This window comes from Xenopus laevis, chromosome 6L (genome assembly GCF_017654675.1).
Source record: "Xenopus laevis strain J_2021 chromosome 6L, Xenopus_laevis_v10.1, whole genome shotgun sequence".
NCBI classification, from domain to species: Eukaryota; Metazoa; Chordata; class Amphibia; order Anura; family Pipidae; genus Xenopus; species Xenopus laevis.
In genome coordinates this window covers 20,787,850-20,811,265 of record NC_054381.1, presented here as the reverse complement: position 1 = coordinate 20,811,265, position 23,416 = coordinate 20,787,850, and the positions used below count along the sequence as shown (strand labels likewise).

Here is a 23,416-nt window from a genome sequence, read left to right as displayed (position 1 = left end):
TCAAACAGATAAAGCTTCTACAGCTGTTTACAGAGGTATGATAAAGTAAACACAGAATAAATGAAGTGTAATAGCTTGCACTATTGTGGCTAATCTTTTGGCAATAAACTGCCTCGCTAGCTTTCCTTCTCCTTTAAGCAGAAAAAACCAAGGGTTTATTGTAATTGAAGGGGCAGCAAAATGGATATGTTGTTAGAATTGTGGCCTTGTAATACTGGGTTCCTTGGGCCAAAGTCTGTAAGGAGTATATTCTCCTGATATTCTCCTGTGTCGATGTGGCTAGCCTTCCATGGTTTCCTCCTATACCCCAAAAACATAAAGAAGGTTAATTGGCTACTGATAAAATTGACTGTATTAAGTGTGAATGAGACCTTAGACCAATGATCCTCAGCTAGTAGCTCATGAGCAATGCTCCCCAAACCCTTTGGATGTTGCTCCCAGTGGCCTAAAAGCAGGAGCTTTTTTTTGAATTCCAGGCTTGGAGGCAAGTTTTGGTTGTATAAAAACCTTGTGTAGTGCCGAACAGAGCCTGACAGATCACAAGGGGGCTACCAAATAGCTAATCACAGCCCTTATATGGCTTCCCCTGGAACTATTTTCATACTTGTATTGGTTTTTTTTTGTACATTTTAATGTGGCTCACAGGTTGGGGACCCCTGTCTTAGACTATAAGCTACACTGGGGCAGGAACTGATGAGAAAGATATATAATCTCTGTTATGTGCTGCTGAATATGTTAGTGATATATAAAGGATATAATGGGGATATAAAGGCTACAAAGAACCGCTTCCTTTATCCAGGTTACTAGATTGGCTTGCTTCCCACAAAAGGTCACAACTATCCACATGGGGAGCAGAGGTCACTTTCCCTTGACCTTAACTCCTAGTGGAAATAAAGAATGGCATTTATTTGCACTGAAAAAAAAAAAAACATTTCTAAACAAGCATACAATTATCCAGAATAAAATAAGGTGTCGCGTATGGCGCTCAGGTAACAGGAAAGGCAATTTATAGTGGCTAAAACTAAATTAATATTTTCTGTAATTACAATTTTAATGAGATCATTTAAAAGACTGGAACGCAAATAATCTAACAGCTCTGTTTAAACCTGGCTTTGGTAAAGAGGGGGGAAAAAAATACCTCTGCAAAAAAGAAAAAAAAATATTTTTAATGTCAGGAACAATTTTAATCAAACAGCTCATTGTGTTTTAAATTTGAAAATCCTTCCAAAGTAATCCCATGATAAGCCACTCAGTAAATGCAGCTCCTCCTGTGGCAGGGAAAGTCTTTATTAACTGGCTGTGTATAGGGAAAGCTGGATTTGCTGCAGAGCAAGTGCTAATAACCTCATTGGCCACAGGGGACGATGCAGACGGGATGGAGCTGAATGCAAACAAAGGATGCAGAAAATTACCTACAAGGTTTCAGAGCTAATGCACTGAAAAATAGAAAGTCAACCAAGCCATGGATAGCACCCGAATGACCTATTCTGCCGCCGCACATTTGCACATCTTACATTACTTTCCCTTTTTTTATACCATGTAAGAGAATTAAGTCGAATAAACAAGAATTTGTTTACCTCCTTGTATCTCTGTTTCAAATGTTTAAAGATGGGCTGAGAATGGAGCTGGGGATGATAACACCATTATACCGGGTTTTTTTTCCTGTAGACCCAACACAATGGGGTTATTTATTAAAGGTCCAGTTGTTATTTGTAGCGATGCTCCGAATCCAGGATTCGGTTCGGGATTTGGCCTTTTTCAGCAGGATTCGGATTCGGCTGAATCCTTCTGCCCAGCCGAACCGAATCCAAATTTGCATATGCAAATTAGTAGCGGGGAGGGAAATTGCGTGACTTTTTGTTGCAAAACCAGGAAGTATAAAATGTTTTTCCCTTCCCATCCCTAATATGCATATACAAATTAGGATTTGGATTTGTTTCGGGATTTGGCAGAATCTTTCACGAAGATTCCTGCTGTATCCAAATAGTGGATTCGGTGCATCCCTAGTTTTTTCCATGACAAATTTGGGGTTTGGATGGTATTTTTTAATCAAAATTCTAATTTGCTGGTTAAAAAAAAAAAATAAAAAAAGTGAAAAATTACGATTTTGAAGCTGGAAATAGCTTGAATCCAGAAATACACCATCTAAGTCCTGTCGAGGTCATGTAGGAGTCAATGGCAGAGGTCCCTTGAACCATTGGGTGGGTGGATCAAGATCAAGTCGACCCATTTCAGGGGTTTTTTCGCTGAAAACTCGATCAATTGGAGTATGAGGTTTTCACCCCGACTACACTGATTCAAGTCTTTTCTTTAAAAAAGAACTATTGCACAAATTACAATTTAATATAAGCTTGATCATACTGAAATAAGAAACTTTCGAAATATAATCAATTACAAATTCTGTACTATTTCTAAAATAATCAAGTTAAGTTCGAGTTTTCGCCCCGGTAATATTCAATCGAGTTTTAGATATTCCATTTTTTTTTATCAAATACCCTCCCAATCGCATTTCAGGTATATTCAAATTTATTTAAGTTAAAAAAAAAACTCATGAATTCGAAATTCGACCTTTGATAAATGTGCCTCACAATATATTTGATTTAAAGGAGAACTAAACCCTAAAAATGAATAGGGCTAAAAATGCCATATTTTTTATAGTGAACTTATTGCACCAGCCTAAAGTTTCAGCTTGTCCATAGCAGCAATGATCCAGGACTTCAAACTTGTCACAGGGGGTCACCATCTTGGAAAGTGTCTGTGACACTCACATGCTCAGTGGGCTCTGAGCAGCTGTTGAGAAGCTAAGCTTAGGGGTCGTCACTTATTATCCAGCAGAAAATGAGGTTGGTCTGTAATATAAGCTGATGCTACAGGGCTGATTATTAAATTCTGATGCTAGTTGCACTGGTTTCTGTGCTGTCATGTAGTAATTATCTGTATTAATTACTAATCAGCCTTATATTGTGACATTTCTATTCTATGTGTACTGTATATTGTGAGTGGGTTCCTAAGATCAGTAAGTGACAGCAGCACAAAGCATGTGCAGTGAATCAACAGAAAAGAAGATGGGGAGCTACTGGGGCATCTTTGGAGATACAAATCTTTACTACTAAAGGGCAGTGGTTGCCTTGGGCTGGTACAAAAGCACAAAACATAATGTACAACATTTCTAGCTACTTCTTTAAATAAACTTTCCTTGTCCTTTAATTAAACTGGGTCCATCCTTTGCTGCTTAGAAGAAACTGAGGGTTAAACAGACAGATCTAGAAGGGGGTTTGAAAGAAAGGAGCATAACTGACACAAACACATCTGTTTTATGTTCAGGCACAATGCTACTGTTTAATGCTGTCCCATTATGGTTTGTGCGGGCCTTTTCTCCAGCCAGCAGACCATATCTAATGCACAACCCCTCCATTATGGACATCTGTGGAGTTTGTGAGCGACTTCTTCCCATCAGAGGCCAGACCCGCCATTATACACTGGGCCTCACTTCACCTGTTTCGCTGGGAAAATGCACTTAGTCAATCAAATTAAAAATCTATTATCTGCTAAAATTTATGCTCTGCTTAGTGCATTAAAGGTTTTCATTGGGATATTGTATGCAGCCTGTCGCTGTTGTAAATAATGCATTAATCACTCTCCAATGAACAGGGAGAAGGACAAAAACAAGACATGATTAGTAGCGGCGACTCCACTCACCCATTATCCTATTCAGAGCGGCGTTTCTTGTGGGCGATTCGTCAAACCCCTCGATGCTGCTGTAGAGAGAGTGGGAAATTCTGCGTTCCCTGTCGTCCAGCATTGTTTCGATGGGCAATTCAGGGCCTGAAGGGGTCCCAGGCGACTCCAGCTGTAGAATTTGAGAAAGGAGAGGGGATGGTTGCCGATGGGCTACTTAACAGCAGGGGGGAAATTTAACAACGTGCCACAGGCCTGCACCCCGGCTGTGTAGCAAATGAGCTAGAACTTTTCACCCGGCCCCTATATAATTTGTAGTGACAGCTCTGCTTAACGGGCACTTTGTTCTGCACCTCCATATTTCAACCCCCTTAAAGGCGACCTGTCACCTTAAGAAATAATTCCAAATCCTATTTAATAATGTCGGTCAAGCAAAATAAACTTCACTTACACTCTAAAAATTATTTCAATTTACTCTTGGAATTCATTATCAGAGCAAGCAGGCAGCAGCCATTTTGTAAGCACCGTTATTAATTGCATCATGCCAAAATCTTATGTTTTATGTGCCAGAATAGGGGGGGGGGTGATAACCTTGTTCGCGCTCTGGCTACCTAAACAATTGGATGATGAGAAGGGAGGTGGAATGTTGGGAGTGCAGTTATATCTAGGAAGAGACGAATGGAAAGTGAAAGTCATTTCCTGTCCCGCCCCTATGCCTAAGGCATAGAGGAGGGGCAGGAAATATATGGTTGACAGCTGAGACTTTTAAAAGAATTTATAACAGGTACGGATGTTTTAATAAAAATTTATTTTTTTATACAGCTTTTATGTCTGGGTGACAGGTCCCCTTTAAAGGATAAGTAAACCTTAAAAAAATAAGTGAAGGTAAAATTGATGAGGCGACTTATTCTGAGCACTTTTGCCATGTACATTCATTATTTATTATTTTTAAAGCTATTAAAGCAGAACTAAACCCTAAAAATTAATAGGGCTAAAAATACCATATTATATAAGGAATAAAATACCCCCTGGTGTCTAATATAAAGGGGTTAGATGGCATTAAGGAGTCGTGTGATCATATAAAGGCATTAGGTGCTTTTATACAGCTCATGAAGCTCCAAGAGACATAGGGGGTACATTGTCCCTTTAATTAAGGGGGCTTAGTGATGCCAGTTATGTCACATAACTTATTAAATATGAGAAGAAATACTCCTTCTGTAATATACAGGAATATTAGAAGTACCTTGGGAGTTGCAAAGTCAGCAACCTTCATATGATTAAAGAGTTTTTGCATCGGTAATATTCAATCGAGTTTTATATATTCAATTTTTTTTTACTAAATACCCTCCCAATCCCATTTCAAATATATTCAAATTTATTTAATTTAAAAAAACCTCATGAATTCGAAATTCGACCTTTGATAAATGTGCCTCCTCATATATTGGATTTAAAGGAGAACTAAACCCTAAAAATGAATATGGTTAAAATGCCATATATTATATACTTAACTTATTGCACCAGCCTAAAGTTTCAGCTTGTCAATAGCAGCAATGATCCAGGACTTCAAACTTGTCACAGGGGGTCACCATCTTGGAAAGTTTCTTGGAGACTTTATTTGGGCGGTCTTCAGGGGACAAGCACCTCACTATTAAATTGAAATTGGGTGTGCGCCTTCTAAAAAACTAATTTACCATCTTGGAAAGTGTCTGTGACACTCACATGCTCAGTGGGCTCTGAGCAGCTGTTGAGAAGCTAAGCTTAGGGGTCGTCACTTATTATCCAGCAGAAAATGAGGTTGGTCTGTAATATAAGCTGATGCTACAGGGCTGATTATTAAATTCTGATGCTAATTGCACTGGTTTCTGTGCTGCCATGTAGTAATTATCTGTATTAATTACTAATCAGCCTTATATTGTGACATTTCTATGCTATGTGTACTGTATATTGTGAGTGGGTCCCTCAGTAAGTGACAGCAGCACAGAGCATGTGCAGTGAATCAGCAGAAAAGAAGATGGGGAGCTACTGGGGCATCTTTGGAGACACTGATCTTTACTGCTAAATGGCTGTGGTTGCCTTGGGCTGGTACAGAATCCTAAAACATAATGTACAACATTTCTAGCTACTTCTTTAGTTTAACTTTCCTTGTCCTTTAAAGGATACATATACTGCTAACATAAATTAATTTTATTACAACATCGCCACCTGCTGGTCGTTTTTCCACCAGTCCGACCACCAAGTAGTCAAGGAAGTTGTCAGGAGAAAGAAAACAAAATCCATATTAACAGTACATGTATCCGTTAATATCTTGGAATTAAAAACAAAATAAATCACGAATGTACCTTGCAAAAGTGATTAGAATAGCTCCCTCATCAGTTTTACATTCACTTGTTTTTAAGGTTTACTTATCCTTTAAGCAGAGATACATAGTCGGAAGGTTCATATGTATATTCCTGAATATAATTGAGTTATACTCTATTCACAGTAATGTCTTACTAGGCACTGGCTTATCTTATCTGCAGCCACATACCACTCTATAGGAAGGAGGAGGAGGGGGAACGGTTTCATTTATTATCAGTTTTATTTGTGTAGCTATAACTGTGCCTCGCGTGTGACAGCACATTGCACTTGAACATGATGGATAGAACAGACAGCAATACATTATATTCCTGTCTCGGGAAACCTACGGTACGTTATTGCCAGCGATATTAAACCAATATATACACAAATCCACAGAGCGATGGTGCCACTAGGAATATGTCGTATTATTATTATTTCTAATCACGGTTCCCTGTTCATGTATGATCATTGTTCATTTCACAGTCCCCAGCTATACATAGTGCTAGAATAAAAATAAAGAGCGGGGAGGGCAGATATTCTTTTCTAAGGTCGATAACTGACAAGTAGTGATGGGCGAATTTGCGCCGTTTCGCCAAAATATTTGTGTATTTCCCCCGAATTTTGACGCCGGCGTCCAAAAAATGGACGCTGGCATCCATTTTTTTTGGTCCGGAAACCTGTTATCCAGAAAGCTCCGTATTATGGGAAGGCCGTCTCTGATAGACACCATTTTATCCAAATAAAACAATTTTTAAAAATGATTTCCTGTTTCTCTGTAATAATAAAACACTATATTGTACTTGATCCAAACTAAGATATAATTAATCCTTATTGGTTCAAAACCAGCCTATTGGGTTTATTTAATGTTTACATGATTTTCTAGTAGAGATAAGGTATGAAGATCCAAGTTACGGAAAAATTTGTTATCCGTAAAAACCCAGGTCCCGAGCATTCTGGATTGGTAATACTTTGAACATATACTTTACTGCACAATGTATGGAGATCCAAATTACTGAAAGATCGCTCATCCAGAAACCTCCCAGGTCTGGAGAATTCTGGATAACAGCTCTCATACCTGTAATACTAAGTTCCTTCATAAAAAAATGTATATATATTAATCACCGCTGGTTAAGAAGACTCGTACATGATATTAAAGAACACATATCTAGATAAGAAAGTGAAATCACTCAGGGGGCTCTTTTGAACACTTTGGAAATCACATAAGATTTTTAATATTTCATGATTGTAGAAGTTTTACACTGCTAATATCATGAATTTGTTAAATGAGCACCACCTGATTTTTGCCTAGCAGAATGCCAAAAAAGAAAGTTTACTGAAGCATGAAGTGTCTTCTAAGCCATCCCTGCTCGGCTCTATCACTCCAGTCATATTGAGCCAAGGAACTGGGCAGGGAAGAGTCATTTTTCAGTAAAAATGGGCTTATTAGTTCTGTCTGGCTGAACAGCTTGGGTTGTAGCTTCATGGTATCAGCAGTGAAAAATACAGCAAATATCATGAAATCTAGAAAATAAAATATTTATTTAGACTAAAAATGTTAAAGGGATACTGTCATGGGAAAAATATTTTTTTTCAAAATGAATCAGTTAATAGTGCTGCTCCAGCAGAATTCTGCACTGAATCCATTTCCCAAAAGAGCAAACAGACTTTTTTATATTCAATTTTGAAATCTGACATGGGGCTAGACATATTGTCAATTTCCCAGCTGCCCCAAGTCATGTGACTTGTGCTCTGATAAACTTCAATCACTCTTTACTGCTGTACTGCAAGTTGGAGTGATATCACCCCCTCCCTTTTTCCCCCCAGCAGCCAAACAAAAGAACAATGGGAATGTAACCAGATAACAGCTCCCTAACACAAGATAACAGCTGCCTGGTAGATCTAAGAACAACACTCAATAGTAAAAACCAATGTCCCACTAAGACACATTCAATTACATTGAGAAGGAAAAACAGCAGCCCGACAGAAAGCATTTCTCTCCTACAGTGCAGGCACAAGTCACATGACTAGGGCAGCTGGGAAATTGACAAAATGTCAAGCCCCATGTCAGATTTGAAAATTGAATATAAAAAAATCTGTTTGCTCCTTTGAGAAATGGATTTCAGTGCAGAATTCTGCTGGCATAGCACTATTAACTGATGCGTTTTTAAAAAAAAAAAAATAATAATGTTTTCCGATGACAGGATCCCTTTAAACTCTGTGCATGTGTCTTTTTTTGTTCAACCAGGAAATGGCTGTAAATGAAATCAAGCAGTAGTGCGCCCCCAAGAGCCACAAATAGGTATGGCATTAACGTGACGGTAAATGGATCAGCTCAGCCTACACTGGATAGAGGAATAAATAGAAGGGGTCAATTGGAAGAGTAACAATGGCAATCCCAGCTTTCCCTGTGCAGGTTATGGGATACGGTGAATACAAAACCGGACTTCGCTTTGTACAAACACATCAGTCACTCCTGACATATGGCCATAATAAAGCAGACTCACAGAACCTTAAACAACTTTCATTGCTTGTCACATTGATTATAGAGAGTGAAGGGATGGCACTGGCATACAGACCGGCACAAACTACATGAACACGGGGCTATTTCATAGCTAAACCTATAAATGGATATTATTTATTGGTTGGATTTTATTTTTGTTGCCCCTTTACCACCCAAAGTAACATGTCTCACCTGTGTATCAGTAAACACGTACAGAGCCTTTTGTCATTGGGAATAAAAAATCATGGGCCGTACATTTCTAAGATACGTTGCTAAAAGCAGCCTTTAGCCCCAGGGTAGAATATATTATCTGAGGCTGACCCTGAAGAGAAGCTTGTCCTGTGTATAGTGTTTATTATTTACCGGAGCAAAGAAATGCTAAATAAAATACATTTTGCACCGACTCTAGTAACCGACAAAAAACTATTTTTTTCCTGGTCGCCTGATTGAATTTACCTGATTGGTTGCTATGGGTTCTTACACCTGGTGCAAACGGAGACATTTAATAAATGCCCTGCCAAAGGCACAGACAGTGACACATACAATCCTTATTAAGTAGAGGATTTCTTTCCCTTATCAGTGACATTTCCATAATGATCAACAGTAACATCACATCAATGTATAGATGCTCTACATATTGTTATTACTGCAGCCTAAGCAGTACAGAACCCCCCACCACCCGTGCAGAAAATTATATGTTCAAAGTATAACGGGGATGGGACCAGTTGTCCTGAATACTGGGGGTTTTTCCAGATAACGGATCTTATTATTATTACTGAGAAAAAGGAAATCATTTTTATAAATTTGGATTGTTTGGATAAAATGGAAGATGGCCTTTCTATAATTTGGAGCTATCTGGATAACTGGCTACAGGATTATGGATCCAATACCTGTAGCATAATTTAAAATACACTATACCATGGTTTGATATAGGATCAGTTATCCAGATAGGATCAGACATCATTTGTGTCACAACCCCGCCCCTTACAGAAAGGACCCGCCCCTGCCTGTATGCTAGCTGCCAAAAAGAAAAAAAGGTGCCACCCCTAGAACAGGAATTGTAGGTTACCTGCAACCCAACCTGCTGATCACCATTAAGGGCTAGTCCACACGAGGAGATTCGGGGAGATTTTGTCGCCTGGCGACTAATCGCCTCATCTTTTGCGCGACTATCTCCCCAAACTGCCTCTGTGTTTTTCCCCATAGGCTACAATGCAAAGTCGCCTGCGCTAATGCACATGCGGCGATGCGTTTTCAATAGTCGCCCAAAGTTGCCTCACTACTTTGCATTGTAGCCTATGGGGAAAAACGCTGAGGCAGTTCGGGGAGATAGTCGCGCAAAAGATGAGGCGATTAGTTGCCAGGCGACAAAATCTCCCTGAATCTCCTTGTATGGCCTTACCCTAAACCAGCAGTGCTGTTGTCGCAAAGTGATGTCATCAAAGTTGACAGGGGTGGGGGGGATGGTTTAAAGGAGTAAAACCCACAACCACGCAAGTTGCACACTTTTCTATGAGAAAGAGACCCTAGTCAGGCTCTTGTCTAATACTGCGCTAATTACCTACAATGAAGTGCTAAACAATAATATCCATGGCATCACATGACAAGCAATGAAAAGATTCCCATTAACACAATCTAATTGTATTCAGTACAATGACAACGTTAACAAGGGGAAGCACAATGGCGCTGCCTCATAATGTGCCACTTGGTTGCCCGCCAGAAATAAAAACAGGAGACAGTATTCCAAACCTACGGGGCCCAGCAATTCCCTTTAAACTATTCCCGGCCCATCCCTCCCTTCTCTCTAATACAAATGAGATATTTAATGAAGCTCTGAATGGGAGTCTTATCTCCCCCTGTTTGATAAGCGCCGGGGAGATTTACTGCAATAAAGGGTCAACACAATTACAATGGGAAGCACGTCGAGCTGCAGGAGAACAATAAACTTGCAGTGCCAGTGAATTAGACTCAATAAGGTTTAAATTGCAAAATAAGGATTGCTTTTATTAGTTTTTACATAAAATGCAGATTAGGACTGACAGCTTCACTAAAACATGAATTAATCACCGCTGAAAGCAGCTGAAGGCGGAAAAGGGGGAGGGGCATTTTTCAGAAAATAAAAGGAATAACATTTTTTGGGAGGTAAAGATGCCAGTTAAAATGAGAGAGAGAGAAAATTATTCTCTCTGCAACTAAATGGGAAAAACACTGTTTGTACCCCGTTTCTCAATAAAACCTTGGTGGAACTAAAATGGGGAAAAAAATCAGCTATGACTGCCAATTTCATTGATTTACCCACAAAACTGACAGCTTGCAAAAAAATGTAGAGTTTTTTAATCAGAAGAGACTTCAACAAGAACTAAAATAGTAGGAAATATGTAGTAATTGGTGGTGGTATTGTAGGTTATGGGGAAGGTAAGTAAGAGGCACATTTATCAATATTCGAATTTTAAATTCACGTGAGTTTTTTTTAACTTACATGATTTTCCTTGAAATTCGAATATTTGATCATTTATTATAAAAATCTAATGTCTTAAACTCGAATGAATTTTACAGAGTTGAAAACTTGAAAAAAAAAACCTTTAATGTCAGGAAGGCTGCAAACATCTCCAAATTGCTCACTGGACCTCTCTCATTGACTTATACGGCAATTCAGAAGTTTTTAGATGGCGAATAGTCGAATTTGAATTCTTAAAGCGCCAGTGTATAATAAATCTCAAAAATCTAATTAGAATTTTTTAAAAAAATTCTAATCGAGTTTGGATATTTTCCTAGTTGAATCTTGACAGTTTTAACCATAAAAAAAATTTACATTTTCAATGTGACCCTTAATAAATCTGCCCCTTAGTGTTTGGTTCTGTAGGCCTAACAAAGGGATCTGGGTGATACTAGTACGGCCTCCTATATATTTTATTTACCGCTCTCTCGCTCAATGAGAGTTTCTATTGGTTTGGGATGGGTTGATAAGTGGATTAATTGGCCCATACTTAATGCACTTCAATTACTGGCTTGAGATGGCCATACTCTTGCTAGGGTTGCCACCTTATATCTCCATTTCATCATTATATCACCAGCCTAGCCAGTAAAATATCAGCCAAGGCCAGTATACCAAATGTATCAGACAACATATTTGCTCGTAATTGTGTACTTTCAATTTGTTCTGCTTTGGCTCAAGCCCAATCCACCCCAGTCTTCCCTTCAGCTTATCCTCTATCTCCCCAAAAAATCCCCTGACTAGTCACTCTCTTTACATCATACTCCTGCACATATTCAGCCATGGACCTACACGTTATCATCACCACCAATCACATATCACTCAGCTAGAATGGCAACCCTAACTCTGGCTGATCCTCTATTGTAGTGATCCCCAACCAGTGGCTCCTGAGCAACATGTTGCTCTCCAACCCCTTGGATGTTGCTCCCAGTGGCCTCAAAGTAGGTGATTATTTTTGAATTCCAGGCTTGGAGGCAAGTTTTGGTTGCATAAAAACAGATGACCCAGATGCCTCTTCTGCTTCATTCAGGGAGGTGAAAGGAGGAGCCTGCTGCGGGAAAGGAGGAGCCTGCCGCGGGAAAGGAGGAGCCTGCCACGGGAAAGGGGGAGCCTGCCGCGGGAAAGGGGGAGCCTGCCGCGGGAAAGGAGGAGCCTGCCGCGGGAAAGGAGGAGCCTGCCGCGGGAAAGGAGGAGCCTGCCGCGGGAAAGGAGGAGCCTGCCGCGGGAAAGGAGGAGCCTGCCGCGGGAAAGGAGGAGCCTGCCCTGAGCAAGGAGGAGCCCCACAAGAAGCCTGCCGTGGGCAAGGAGGAGCCTGCAGCAGGTAAGGAGCCTTCAGTGGGAAAGGAGTCTACAACCTACACCCAAATCAGGCAAAATCCCAGCTCTGGGGGAGATTATACTAAATTCTAGTTGTCGAATACCTGTAAGACAGTAAGTGCTGCTTATAAGACCAATATAAGACCGATGAGTGAGGAATGGTTTCATTGCAACGTTATAATCAAAGTTCTTTGAAAAGACTGTGATGACAGAAGAGCTACAGAGTCAGTGCAATATGGTTAGGTTGGGGGGGGGAGTGAGACTATGGCAACGTAGAAACGCTGCAAGGAGAATAAAAAGGCTCTGTGGTTTAGAAGGTCAAATCTATTACAAATAACTTCCTCTAATTAATTGAATCAAAGTGTTAGCAAGCTTCCCAAATGTGAGCAGATCAACAAGCTGAGGCTCGAATATGCAAAACCCACAGCGTGTATATTGTGATTAGGCAGGAACCAGATGCACCTCTCTCTGGGACACGGCAAAGGGCACCGGTAATGAGCCAACAAACTACTCTCACATTACAACTTGCCTCTCTCACAGCTTTGCTGCAATGGGAACCCACAGACTGGAGGGCTCCTGATAATACATTCACCTTCCATTTCATGATTCTGTTGCACAAACAGTACAAGAACATGTATATAGTTATATAATGGGTTAAGTCAAGATTACTATTAATATGTTATGGAATATGTTATAGAATGTCCTTTTCTTAACAAGTTTGCAATTGGTCTTCGTTTTTTATTCTTTATAGTTTTTGAGTTATTTGTTGACTTCTTCTACTTCTTTTCAAATAGGGGTCACTGACCCCAGCAGTCAAAAAACTATTGCTATCTGAAGCTACAATTTTATAGTTATTGCTCCTTATCATTGCTTATCTTTCCATTGAGACCCTCTCTAATTCATATTTCAGTCTCTCTTTTAAATCATTTCCTAGTTCCTAAGTTACAGCACACCCTAGCAACCAGATACAGGTATGGGACCTGTTATCCAGAATGCTGGGGACCTGGGGTTTTACGGAAAAGGATCTTCCTGTAATTTAGACCTTCATACCTTAAGTCTACTAGAAAATCATATAAACATTAAATAAACCCAATAGGCTAGCTTACCCTTTTTTGGCCCATTCAGATGACCTTGTGCCTTCTATCTACCTATACTCACATCTACTCACAAGATTGACTCTGGTCTAGCAGCCAATCAGCAGGTAGAATTTATTGGTCAGCCCTTGGATAATCAATGTGACTGGTTGCTATGGGTTACTAGACCTCTGCAAATGTTGTGACTTTTATACATTACCTTGTCTGACGAGCAGTGTTAGGATTACCCAAGCAGTAAAGAAATCATGAAAAACAAAGCGTTTAACAGTCTGGACGTGTGTGTAAAGGGTAAGACAAACACCTGGAGAGCAGATGCCAAAAAACCAGCAAGAGCCAGACTTGTTTCTATAAGGCAAGACTGCAGGATGGATTTATAAAAAGATTTGTTGCATTACAAGAATGTCCAACAGAAATGTGCCAGGGCGCTGTTGTTGCGTGCAGACAATCAATGGCAGGTATATGCAACAACAAAAGGAATCATGGGCAAGTGATGAGTTTTAGAAAGCTCTGCATTCAATCAATAAATAAATCTTATGTAGGTCCATTAAGGGGAATCGAACCAACATGCTAGTTTTTTTTTTTTTTTTCTTTTTTTCTTTTTCCCAGGGCCAGTATGAATTGTATTGAATCAAGCTTTTTAGCTCGCTGAAGACTTCTATTATCAGCGCGTGGAACATTAATATCAGGGATAATTCTGCAGCAACAACCACCAACTCTTCTGCCTGTATACGGGAACCCTCGCTATGAATCTCTGTATAATAGGAACACGTCTTATGGTTTATAAACGCATTTGCTATTGAGAGCAGTATTTGTTCTATTCTCTGCACTGCTGGCTCTGACTCTTGAAACAAAGGAGTCTTGGCTGGAGGAGAGCTTGCTTCCACTACACTGTTTCATGACTCAGAGCCAATGGTGCAGAAGGGACACATTCAATTTGGTTTCATTATGGGGAAAATAAATTTGGGGGTGGACATTTACTTCAACAAAAACAAGGCCTGAAGAAGCCGACAACAGAATCTGATTCTCCATGGTAGTTTGCATAGTATTACTTACTTACATACATACATACCTCCCAACATTTTGGAAATAGAAGATTTGCAGCACTCAGCATGGTAAATCCCCCCCCCCCAATTACAAAGTCCATTTTACAAAATTTGGCAGGTTATGAACGTTTGAACACATTTCTGTGGTTATTACAGTTTTGCTAAAGAAGGTGAATTGCCCTTTAAGTTGTGAGTCTAAGTTCTCCCAAGAGACCTGCTTATCTTATATTGTTACAAAAGTATCTATTCTGGGATCTCTGCCAAAAGCCAATTAAGTTTTAAACTTTGTATATTTTTCTGGCTGTTCAGTGCAGGAGATCAAAGAGAAAGTTGGGACAATTCAGTAACAATCCAGGCCTGTGGGTTGAGCTGTCAAAATCGGGACTGTCCCACGAAAAACGGGACAGTTGGGAGGTATGTAAATATCCAGTGTGGGTTTTAGCACAAGTTGATCATATACTGAAAGATTTGGAGAGGTCACCAAACAAGCAAATCTGGGTCCGATTTGGCAACCCATGCGCTGGGCCAAATTGGGCCATCCAAGGACTGGATCATATGGAGGGATTTGGCCATACACGGCCGATAGAAGCTGCCGACAGACCAGGTTGGTAGATTATTGCCCAGTGTATGGGTGGGCTTCCCTGACCAATATCTGGCTGAAAATCGGCAGATGTTGATCAGACAGGTTTAAGGGCAGAGACACACGTGGAAATTCGGGGAGATTAAGTCGCCCGCGGCAAATCGCCTCTTCTTCCGGCAACTAATCTCCCCGAACTGCCTTCCCACCGGCTAGAATCTAGCGTTTCATTTTCCAAAGTTTCCTTGCAAGGCAACTTTGGCAAACGAAGCGCTCAGAGTGCCATCCCACCATCGATTTAGATTCTAGAAGGCAGTTCGGAGAGATTAGTAGCCCGAAGAAGAGGCGATTTGTCGCTGGGCGACTAATCTCCCTGAATGAGACGTGTGTCTCTGCTCTAAAATTTCAGTTGGAACGCAAACCACATAAGTTCGTTGATAATTGATATAGTCCTTGTTCAACTGCCTACATTCCTGGTGTTGTGATCGTAGGGCCCACAATTGGACTAGCCCGATATCAGCCACCTTAAGGTCATCTTTGTGTGTATGGCCTCCGTTACAGAGCCATTCAATGAGGACCTCGCCAACATCTCAATGTGGTCCTTGTTGGACAGGAAAATCCAACTTGCCCCATGGATTTCTGACAGGACCGTTGTTGGGGCCCATACACGTCGGTCCCTGTATGGTCATCTTAAAGGAATAGTAACATAAAAAAATAAAAGTAATAAAAATATAATGCAGTGTTGCCGTACACTAGTAAAACTGATGTGTTAGCTTCAGAAACACTACTATAGTTTATATAAATAAGCTCCTGAGTAGCAATGGGGGGGGGGGCAGCCATTCATAGGAGAAAAGGCTCCGGTTACACAGCAGAAAAGCTCTGTAGAACACAATGGTGTTATCTGTTATCCACTATTTAACCTGTGCCATATAGACTTTTTTTCAATTTCCGCCATTGCTACACAACAGCTTATTTATATAAACTATAGTAGTGTTTCTGAAGCAATCACATCAGTTTTACCAGTGCAGGGCAACACTGCATTATATTTTTATTACTTTAAAACACTTTCATTTTTTTGGCATTACTGTTCCTTTAAGGTCATTGTAAGTGACAATACAACACAGCAGCACTGTTATTTCTTACTGCTAACTGTATTGCATAGTAATGCCAAGCCAAAGGGAGAATATATGTAACAGGCACAATTAGCAAACAATGGGAAACCTAAGAGAAGACAAAGAAAGAGACTCCCCGTGTCTGACTCTGTGCAAATTGGCTTTATAATAAATGCCATTTGTAATAACGTGGCTTTTTGCGCGGTGTAAAACAATGGCAAATTACCCAATTAAAAATGTAGTGGAGGCGATTGCTGCCAGTAAACTTGTGCAAATAAAACAGGCGGTGAGACAGGGAATTGATTGGATGTAATACAGTAAATAATACAAAAGCAGAACATGGATTCCAGAAATCAATACACACATTTCATGGGAAGGCTGCCATTTATACAAGGGAAGCGGGAAAGCTAAGATGGAACGCTTGATTCCAGGAGGGCCTGCATGAGTGCAGCTGCAAAATAAACTAGGTCCACTATAAACTAGGCTTTCCTTTAGTATTGGGTTTAGTACTGGGGAATTACAAACAGGGATGCACTGAATCAACTATTTTGAACAAAATCCTTTGTGAAAGATTCAGCCACATTCCGAACCGAATCACAATTCTAATGTGGATATGCAAATGAGGAACAAGAAGGAAAAAAAGAACAGTGCGCACAGTGAAAAAAAAAATACTTCCTTGTTTTGTGACAAAAAAAAGTCACGTGATTTTAAGGATTCTGATTCATTACGGCCAGGTATGAGGATTCGGCCAATTCTGAATCCTGCTGAAAAAGGCCGAATCCTGGATTCGGTGCATCCCTAATTCAGAACAATGAAATCTTATGCAAGTCTGAAACTGCTGCCCAATATAAACTCTCAATTGTCTCACCCACAAGCAAGCTTCCAGCATCATCTGACCTCAGTTGCGAACTGGACCTTTGGGGGCCCACTGGGTTCCTTACCTCTGGGGCCCCCGCGGAGCACGTGTCACTAGCGCCACCGCATATGCATGCCGCCCTGCTGGCCCACAATTTGTTTATTTTTTAATGGGCCCAGCCAAACGGAAACTGTGTCTGGCACTGCAGTGGCCCACAGGGCCCAGTCAGACCCTGCTCGGCGGCAACTGGGGGCCGGAAGGAAGTTTAGGAAGCAGCGGTAATAATAGCAGGTCGGGGCCCACAACGGCCGGTGCCCACCGGGTTTTTTCCCGGTGTCCCGCAGGCCCAGTCAGACCCTGTCTGACCTGGGTGAAGACACTAGATCAGAAAACCATCAAACAAAATGAAAGATTTGAGTCATTCGGATCCACTCACATAGTGATATATAAAAGGACAGCATTGGGAATGAGACTTGGGGTCTTACCTCGCTGCGCTTGATCCGCCGTGCCACAATAAGCTGGATCATCCCTCGCTTGTTACCTTCCGTGGACATTGATTTCCTAAGAGTCTCCATGGCATCCTGATTTGTTTTGCCCAACAGAGACTCTCCATTGACCGCTACAAGCTGATCGTTAACGCGAAGCCTTCCATCCTGGTAAATATATTAAAAAAAAGGACAATTTGTTTACATTAAGAGAGAAATGACTTTTGCACACCACAGAGCTAAAATATCAATAACAACATATTCATCTTCAGACGTGGCTACCGTGCAGTGTAATAGCTCTAAGCAGGGAAAATATAACCCATTACAATTTTTTTTTTCTGTGACATTAGTGTGTACAAAAGGAGAGCTGCACTAACATTCGCAATCTCCATAGACTGCAGTAGCAATGGCACCCCTAGTGGCCACGTATTTGTGGTTACTGAAATCTATGGCAAATGTCTCGGCCAAGTAAAACAATATGGCTGCATATCTTGCTCAATGCTTGCAACATTTAGGTAGTTATTTACGAAGGATCGAGTTGTGTTTTCCACTAAAATCCATGTTTTCGAGGTGATTTTTGGGTTAAAGGAGAAGGAAAGGCTTGGTGCACTTGGGGATGCCAAATGTTAGGCACCCCAAGTGATTGTATTTACTTACCTGAAACCCAAGGCAGGTGCTCCTATCAGCAGAAAACTGCACCGGCCTGGGGTTATACCAGTGAGCACCACAGATCGATCCACTTCCGGCTTCTTTTTCTTCAAATTTCCCGGGGGAAACGCATGCGCAGTTGAACTAAATAGCCGTACTTTTTAGTTAAAGTTCGGCTTTTCGTTCTACTGCACATGCGCAGCCTGCGTGAAGAAAGCGCAAGATGGAAGAGGATCACTCCCGGGTGCTAACTGGAATAACCCCAGGCCGGTGCAGTTTTCTGCTGATAAGAGCACCGGCCTGGGGTGTCAAGTAAGTCAATTCAATCACTTGGGGTGCCTAACATATAGCACCCCAAGGATTGAATTGCAGGATGCCTTTCCATCTCCTTTAAAAAAAAAAACACATTTTTTCGAGATTTATTATACCCTAACCCTGGAATCTTGAATCTGAAAATACACCATCTAAAACCTGTCGAGGTCATGTAGGAGTCAATGGCAGTGCTCCCTCAAACTCAATCATATCGAGTGATTCAAGGGTTTTTTCCGCCTAAAATTTCGCAACTTGAACTCGCTGATTTAAGCTTTTTCCATTCGACTTTTTTCATAAAGGGATTCTGTTATGATTTTTATGGTGCCGTTTTTATTTCTAAATTACACTGTTTACACAGCAAACAATTCACTCTACCATATAAAATTTCATTCCTGAACCAATAAGTGTATTTTTTGTTGTTGTAATATTGGTTATTGGTGATATTTCAGAAACAGCCAGTGCTGCAGTATGGAACTGCTTTCTGGCAGGCTGTTGTTTCTCCTACTCAATGTAACTGAATGTGTCTCAGTGGGACCTGAATTTTACTATTGAGTGCTGTTCTTAGATCTACCAGGCAGCTGTTATCTTGTGTTAGGGAGCTGTTATCTGGTTACATTCCCATTGTTCTGTTCAGGGCCGGATTTACATAGCGGGCGCCCCAAGGCCCACTGCCATTCATCGCCCGTCCTTTCTTTATTCATGCTAATTTTCATCATTGGGACCGGAGCAATGGGGATTGGCGCACAGGAAATTTAAAAAAACGATTGTATCTCCTGCACATCCCTAGTGTTCTTGAATAAATTGGACAGCATGCCACCCCCTAAAATCCTGCCGCCCTAGGCCCAGGCCTTGGTGGCCTTTCCACAAATCGGGGCCTGGTTCTGGTGTTAGGCTGCTGGGGGGGGAAGGGAGTGATGTCACTCCAACTTGCAGTACAGCAGTAAAGAGTGACTGAAGTTTATCAGAACACAAGTCACATGACTGAGGATCCTGGGAAACTGACAATATGTCTAGCCCCATTTCAGATTTCAAAATTAAATAGAAAAAAATCAGTTGGCTCTTTTGACAAACAGATTTCAGTGCAGAATTCTGCTGGAGTAGCACTATTAACTGATGTGTTTTGGGGAAAAAACATGTTTTCCTATGACAGTACCCCTTTAAATAAGAAACCATTCGAGTTGTGAGTTCATTTGTGGTATAAAAAAAACTCTAACATTTGACCGCTTATTATTTGCATTTCATACCAACCTTGGATGCTGCTCCGCCATTAATGATGGATTTAACGAAGATGCCCAGGTCAGCGTGGTTCTCCTTTGACCTGTTGCCTTTGACACTCACACCTAGCCCAGCAGAGCCAGAATCATTCAAAGGGATTTCAAAGGTAAGAAACTCCCGTGTGCCATCTGGAGTCAAAACAAGTTCTTCTTCTTCTTCCTCCAGTTTCTATTGGATTAATAGGGGGGAAAACATTGCATTTAAAAAAAAACATAAAAAAAAGTCAGCAATATCTCATTTTATGGCAGAGACGCTAGATATATTCCCACCTTAAAGCACTGCTATGCCTCATCCAATTAACCAGTTCTACAATGTGTATATATAGTGTAAAACAGATTGGATCTGGATCTGGATCTGAGCACAACTCAGTATCACATGGAGAGTATAGTGAGCTCAAAGTCAGAGGGGTTGGCTCCAGCACAGAGGTTTTCTTGTTGGGCACACCGACTGCCTACAACTGTATACTTTACACTTTATTATCAGTTATAATACAATATAATTCATATAAGTGCACAATGACAGTATAAAAAAGTCAACAGGGTTATTCTGGCCAAACTGGCCAAGTGCTCCCTGTATGGGCTTAAAAACTCCTAGAGATCAATATGAACGTCAGGCTAATTGCCCAAAGCCAAAATAATACCAATGGTCAACAATCACCCAAAAGAGTGTGTCAATGTAAAAGTGGTACAGGTATGGGACCTGCTACCCAGAATGCTCAGGACCTGGGCATTTTTCGGATAACAGATCTTTCCGTAATTTGGATCTTCATACCTTACGTCTGCCAGAAAATTTTTTTTTTTTAAAACTGAAAGTTTTATTAAGCAGTTTCATATATGCAACATCAGAAAATATTTTTTAAACATTCAATAAACCCAAAAGGCTTGTTTTGCTTCCTATTATCTTAGTAGGGATCAAGTACAAAGTACAGGTATGGGACCTGTTATCCAGAATGCCTGGGACCTGGGGATTTCTGGATAACAGATCTTTCCATAATTTGGATCTTCCTTCCTTAAGTCTATTAGAAAATACTTTAAACATTAAATAATCCCAATAAAATGGTTTTGCCTCCAATTAGGATTAATTATATCTTAGTTTGGATCAAGTACAAGGTACGGTTTTATTACTACAGAGCAAAAGGAAATTCTAAAAAATGTGGATTATTTCATTATAATGGAGTCTATGGGAGGCAGCCTTTGCGTAATTCAGAGTTTTCTGGATAATGGGTTTCCGGATAACAGATCCCATACCTGTACTATTTTATTATTACAGGAAAAAAAAATGCATTTTAAAAATGTGGTTGATTTGGATAAAATGGAGTCTATGGTAGAAAATCATGCCATAATTCTGAGCTTTCTGGATAACAGGTTCCCAGATAACAGATCCCATACCTGTATTAGAAAACCTTCCTGAAAGATCAGATACTTCAGCCTGGGCGAAGAATGACCAGATAAGAACAATCTGACTTAGGGCAGAGACACACGCTCAGATTCGGGGAGATTAGTCGCCCGGCAACAAATCTCCTCTTCTTGGGGGCGACTAATCTCCCCGAACTGCCTTCCCGCAGGCTAGAATGGAAATCACCGGCTGGACGGCACTTGGATCGATTCGTTTTCAGTAGTCGCAAAAAGTTCCCTTACGAGGAAACTTGGGGCGTCTTCGGAAAACAAAGCGCCCTGATTGCCATTCCGCTGGTGATTTACATTCTAGCCGGCGGAAAGCCAGTTCGGGGAGATTAGTCGCCCCGAAGAAGAAGAGATTTGTCGCCAGGCGACTAATCTTCTCGAATCTGACCATGTGTCTCTGCCTTAATACTTAAACTACCTACAACAAAATGGATGGCCACACTATTCTCCTATAAGTAAAATTATAATATTATCACTCTCTCTCTCTTTTTATCTTAAGACAATGGTTTCCCATGAAGGTGATTTCATATTTTGATTCTGTTAAAGGATATTACCAAGATGCAATGCCCAGAAGCCCTCTGTCCTCGCGCCCTACCTGCAATGGAGACTGTGATCTTTTATTGGCTTCTTCCATTTGCATTATTATAGCCACCCACTCACTCACCGGTTTCTCGGAAACCTATCTAACTGCATTGCCCTTCCAAGTGACCCGGTTGCATTGAAGTAAAAAAAAAAAAAGGATATTTTAACTTGGAGAAGTTCATTGATGATTATTGTCTTCAGAAGAGGAGTACGGCTTTTATTACATTACATAATGCAACCGTTTAACACCTCTCCACTTAATGTTTCTGGAATAAAACGGTGAAAGGGGACGGGTGAGGTTAAGCATTCCGCATTAACCGTCGCAATGAATGATATTAGGATTGAAAGGAAAGAAGTTTTCTAGCTATAACTAATGGCGAGGGGCCAGGAATCATGGTAACTGGATATTCAGATTCTCACACTATATTTTTCTATACAGGTATGGGATCCATTATCCGAGAATTCTCCGAATTAAGGAATGGCTCCAATAGACTCCATTATAATGAAATAATCCAAATTTTTAAAAATGATTTCCTTTTTCTCTGTAATAATAAAACAGTATCTTTATTTAATCCCAACTAAGATATAATTAATGCTTATTGGAAGCAAAACCAGATTATTGGATTTATTTCATGTTTACATGATTTTCTAGTAGATTTAAGGTATGAAGATCCAAATTAGGGAAAGGTCTGTTATTCGGAAAAGCTCAGGTCCCGAGCATTCTGGATAACAGGTCCCATACCTGTACTAGGTATTCAATTGGCTGTTTATTTATGGGATAGCTAGATAAACAGCTCAATCGATCAATAGGCAGACACAGACTGATATTGTTATTGGAACTGAAATCTAATGGTCTGTGACAAGTAAAGGAACTCTGGTTTCCTTTAATTTCATAATAGCAATCTTCTTCTAAAAGTAGACTTTGTGGTTAGTTTGGCAATACAATAAGAAACCACAAGGCCCCTACCGCCCAAAAATGTGCAGTGGTGGCCCAAGCTGGACAGCTTTAGTGTGTTTTTTGCCCAGTGCGGTCATGTAAAAGCATTGAGTGAACCACCAGCCGAAACCACAAGATTCTGGATTCCCACAGAGATCAACAGTGTTGCATCAGACATCATAAGGCTGAGATCTTCTGGAACTGGTCGTGCAAGGGTTATTTAGGGCCTTGTGCTGCATCCAAGAGATATGTTTCTAGTGTGGTTCTAAATGGACAAATGTTATATAAAGGCCCTTTAATTCAGAAGCAGCCACTGAGAATCCAAGTAGGACGCCCCCAAGCTTAAAGGAGAACAGCCTAGGTGGTCTCTTTGGTAAATGCCCTTACTCTTAACTTACCCCTCGGTGCAGATTCTAGGCAACGGAGTTCATGGGCGCCATCTTCTTCTCTTCGATAGTCTTCGGGAATAGAGCGGCATAACGACGCAAGGGCAGTTGGAGCAATCTTCTGTTTTGCGACAACTGTGCATGCGCCAATAGTCATGGAAATTGCAGAAGTGTTGGAAGAAGACTCGAAGATTACTAAAGAGAAGAAGATGGCGCCCGTGAACTCTGATGTCCTGAATCTGCAATGAGGGGTAAGTGAAGAGTTAGGGGCACTTGAGAAAGAGTATGTAATGACCCAAAACATGTCATGTAGTAGCCCTAAATAAACACAACCACAGCGTTTTTTGCTATTGAGAAGTGCTCTCCTCATTCTTTAATTT

General features: G+C 40.7%; 1 protein-coding gene across 10 annotated transcripts in view; it reads right to left on the bottom strand.

Moving 5' to 3' along the window:
* The window catches only part of pard3.L (par-3 family cell polarity regulator L homeolog), a 417,717-nt gene that overhangs the window by 180,512 nt on the left and 213,789 nt on the right, over positions 1 to 23,416 (bottom strand). For all 10 annotated transcript variants that reach the window (XM_018267171.2, XM_018267175.2, XM_018267173.2 and 7 more), the window contains 3 exons: positions 19,702 to 19,896; positions 17,494 to 17,661; positions 3,700 to 3,850 (listed from right to left, as the gene is read on the bottom strand). In XM_018267171.2, the coding sequence (XP_018122660.1) occupies positions 3,700 to 3,850; positions 17,494 to 17,661; positions 19,702 to 19,896 (514 nt within the window). The remainder of the gene's footprint in view (positions 1 to 3,699; positions 3,851 to 17,493; positions 17,662 to 19,701; positions 19,897 to 23,416) is intronic.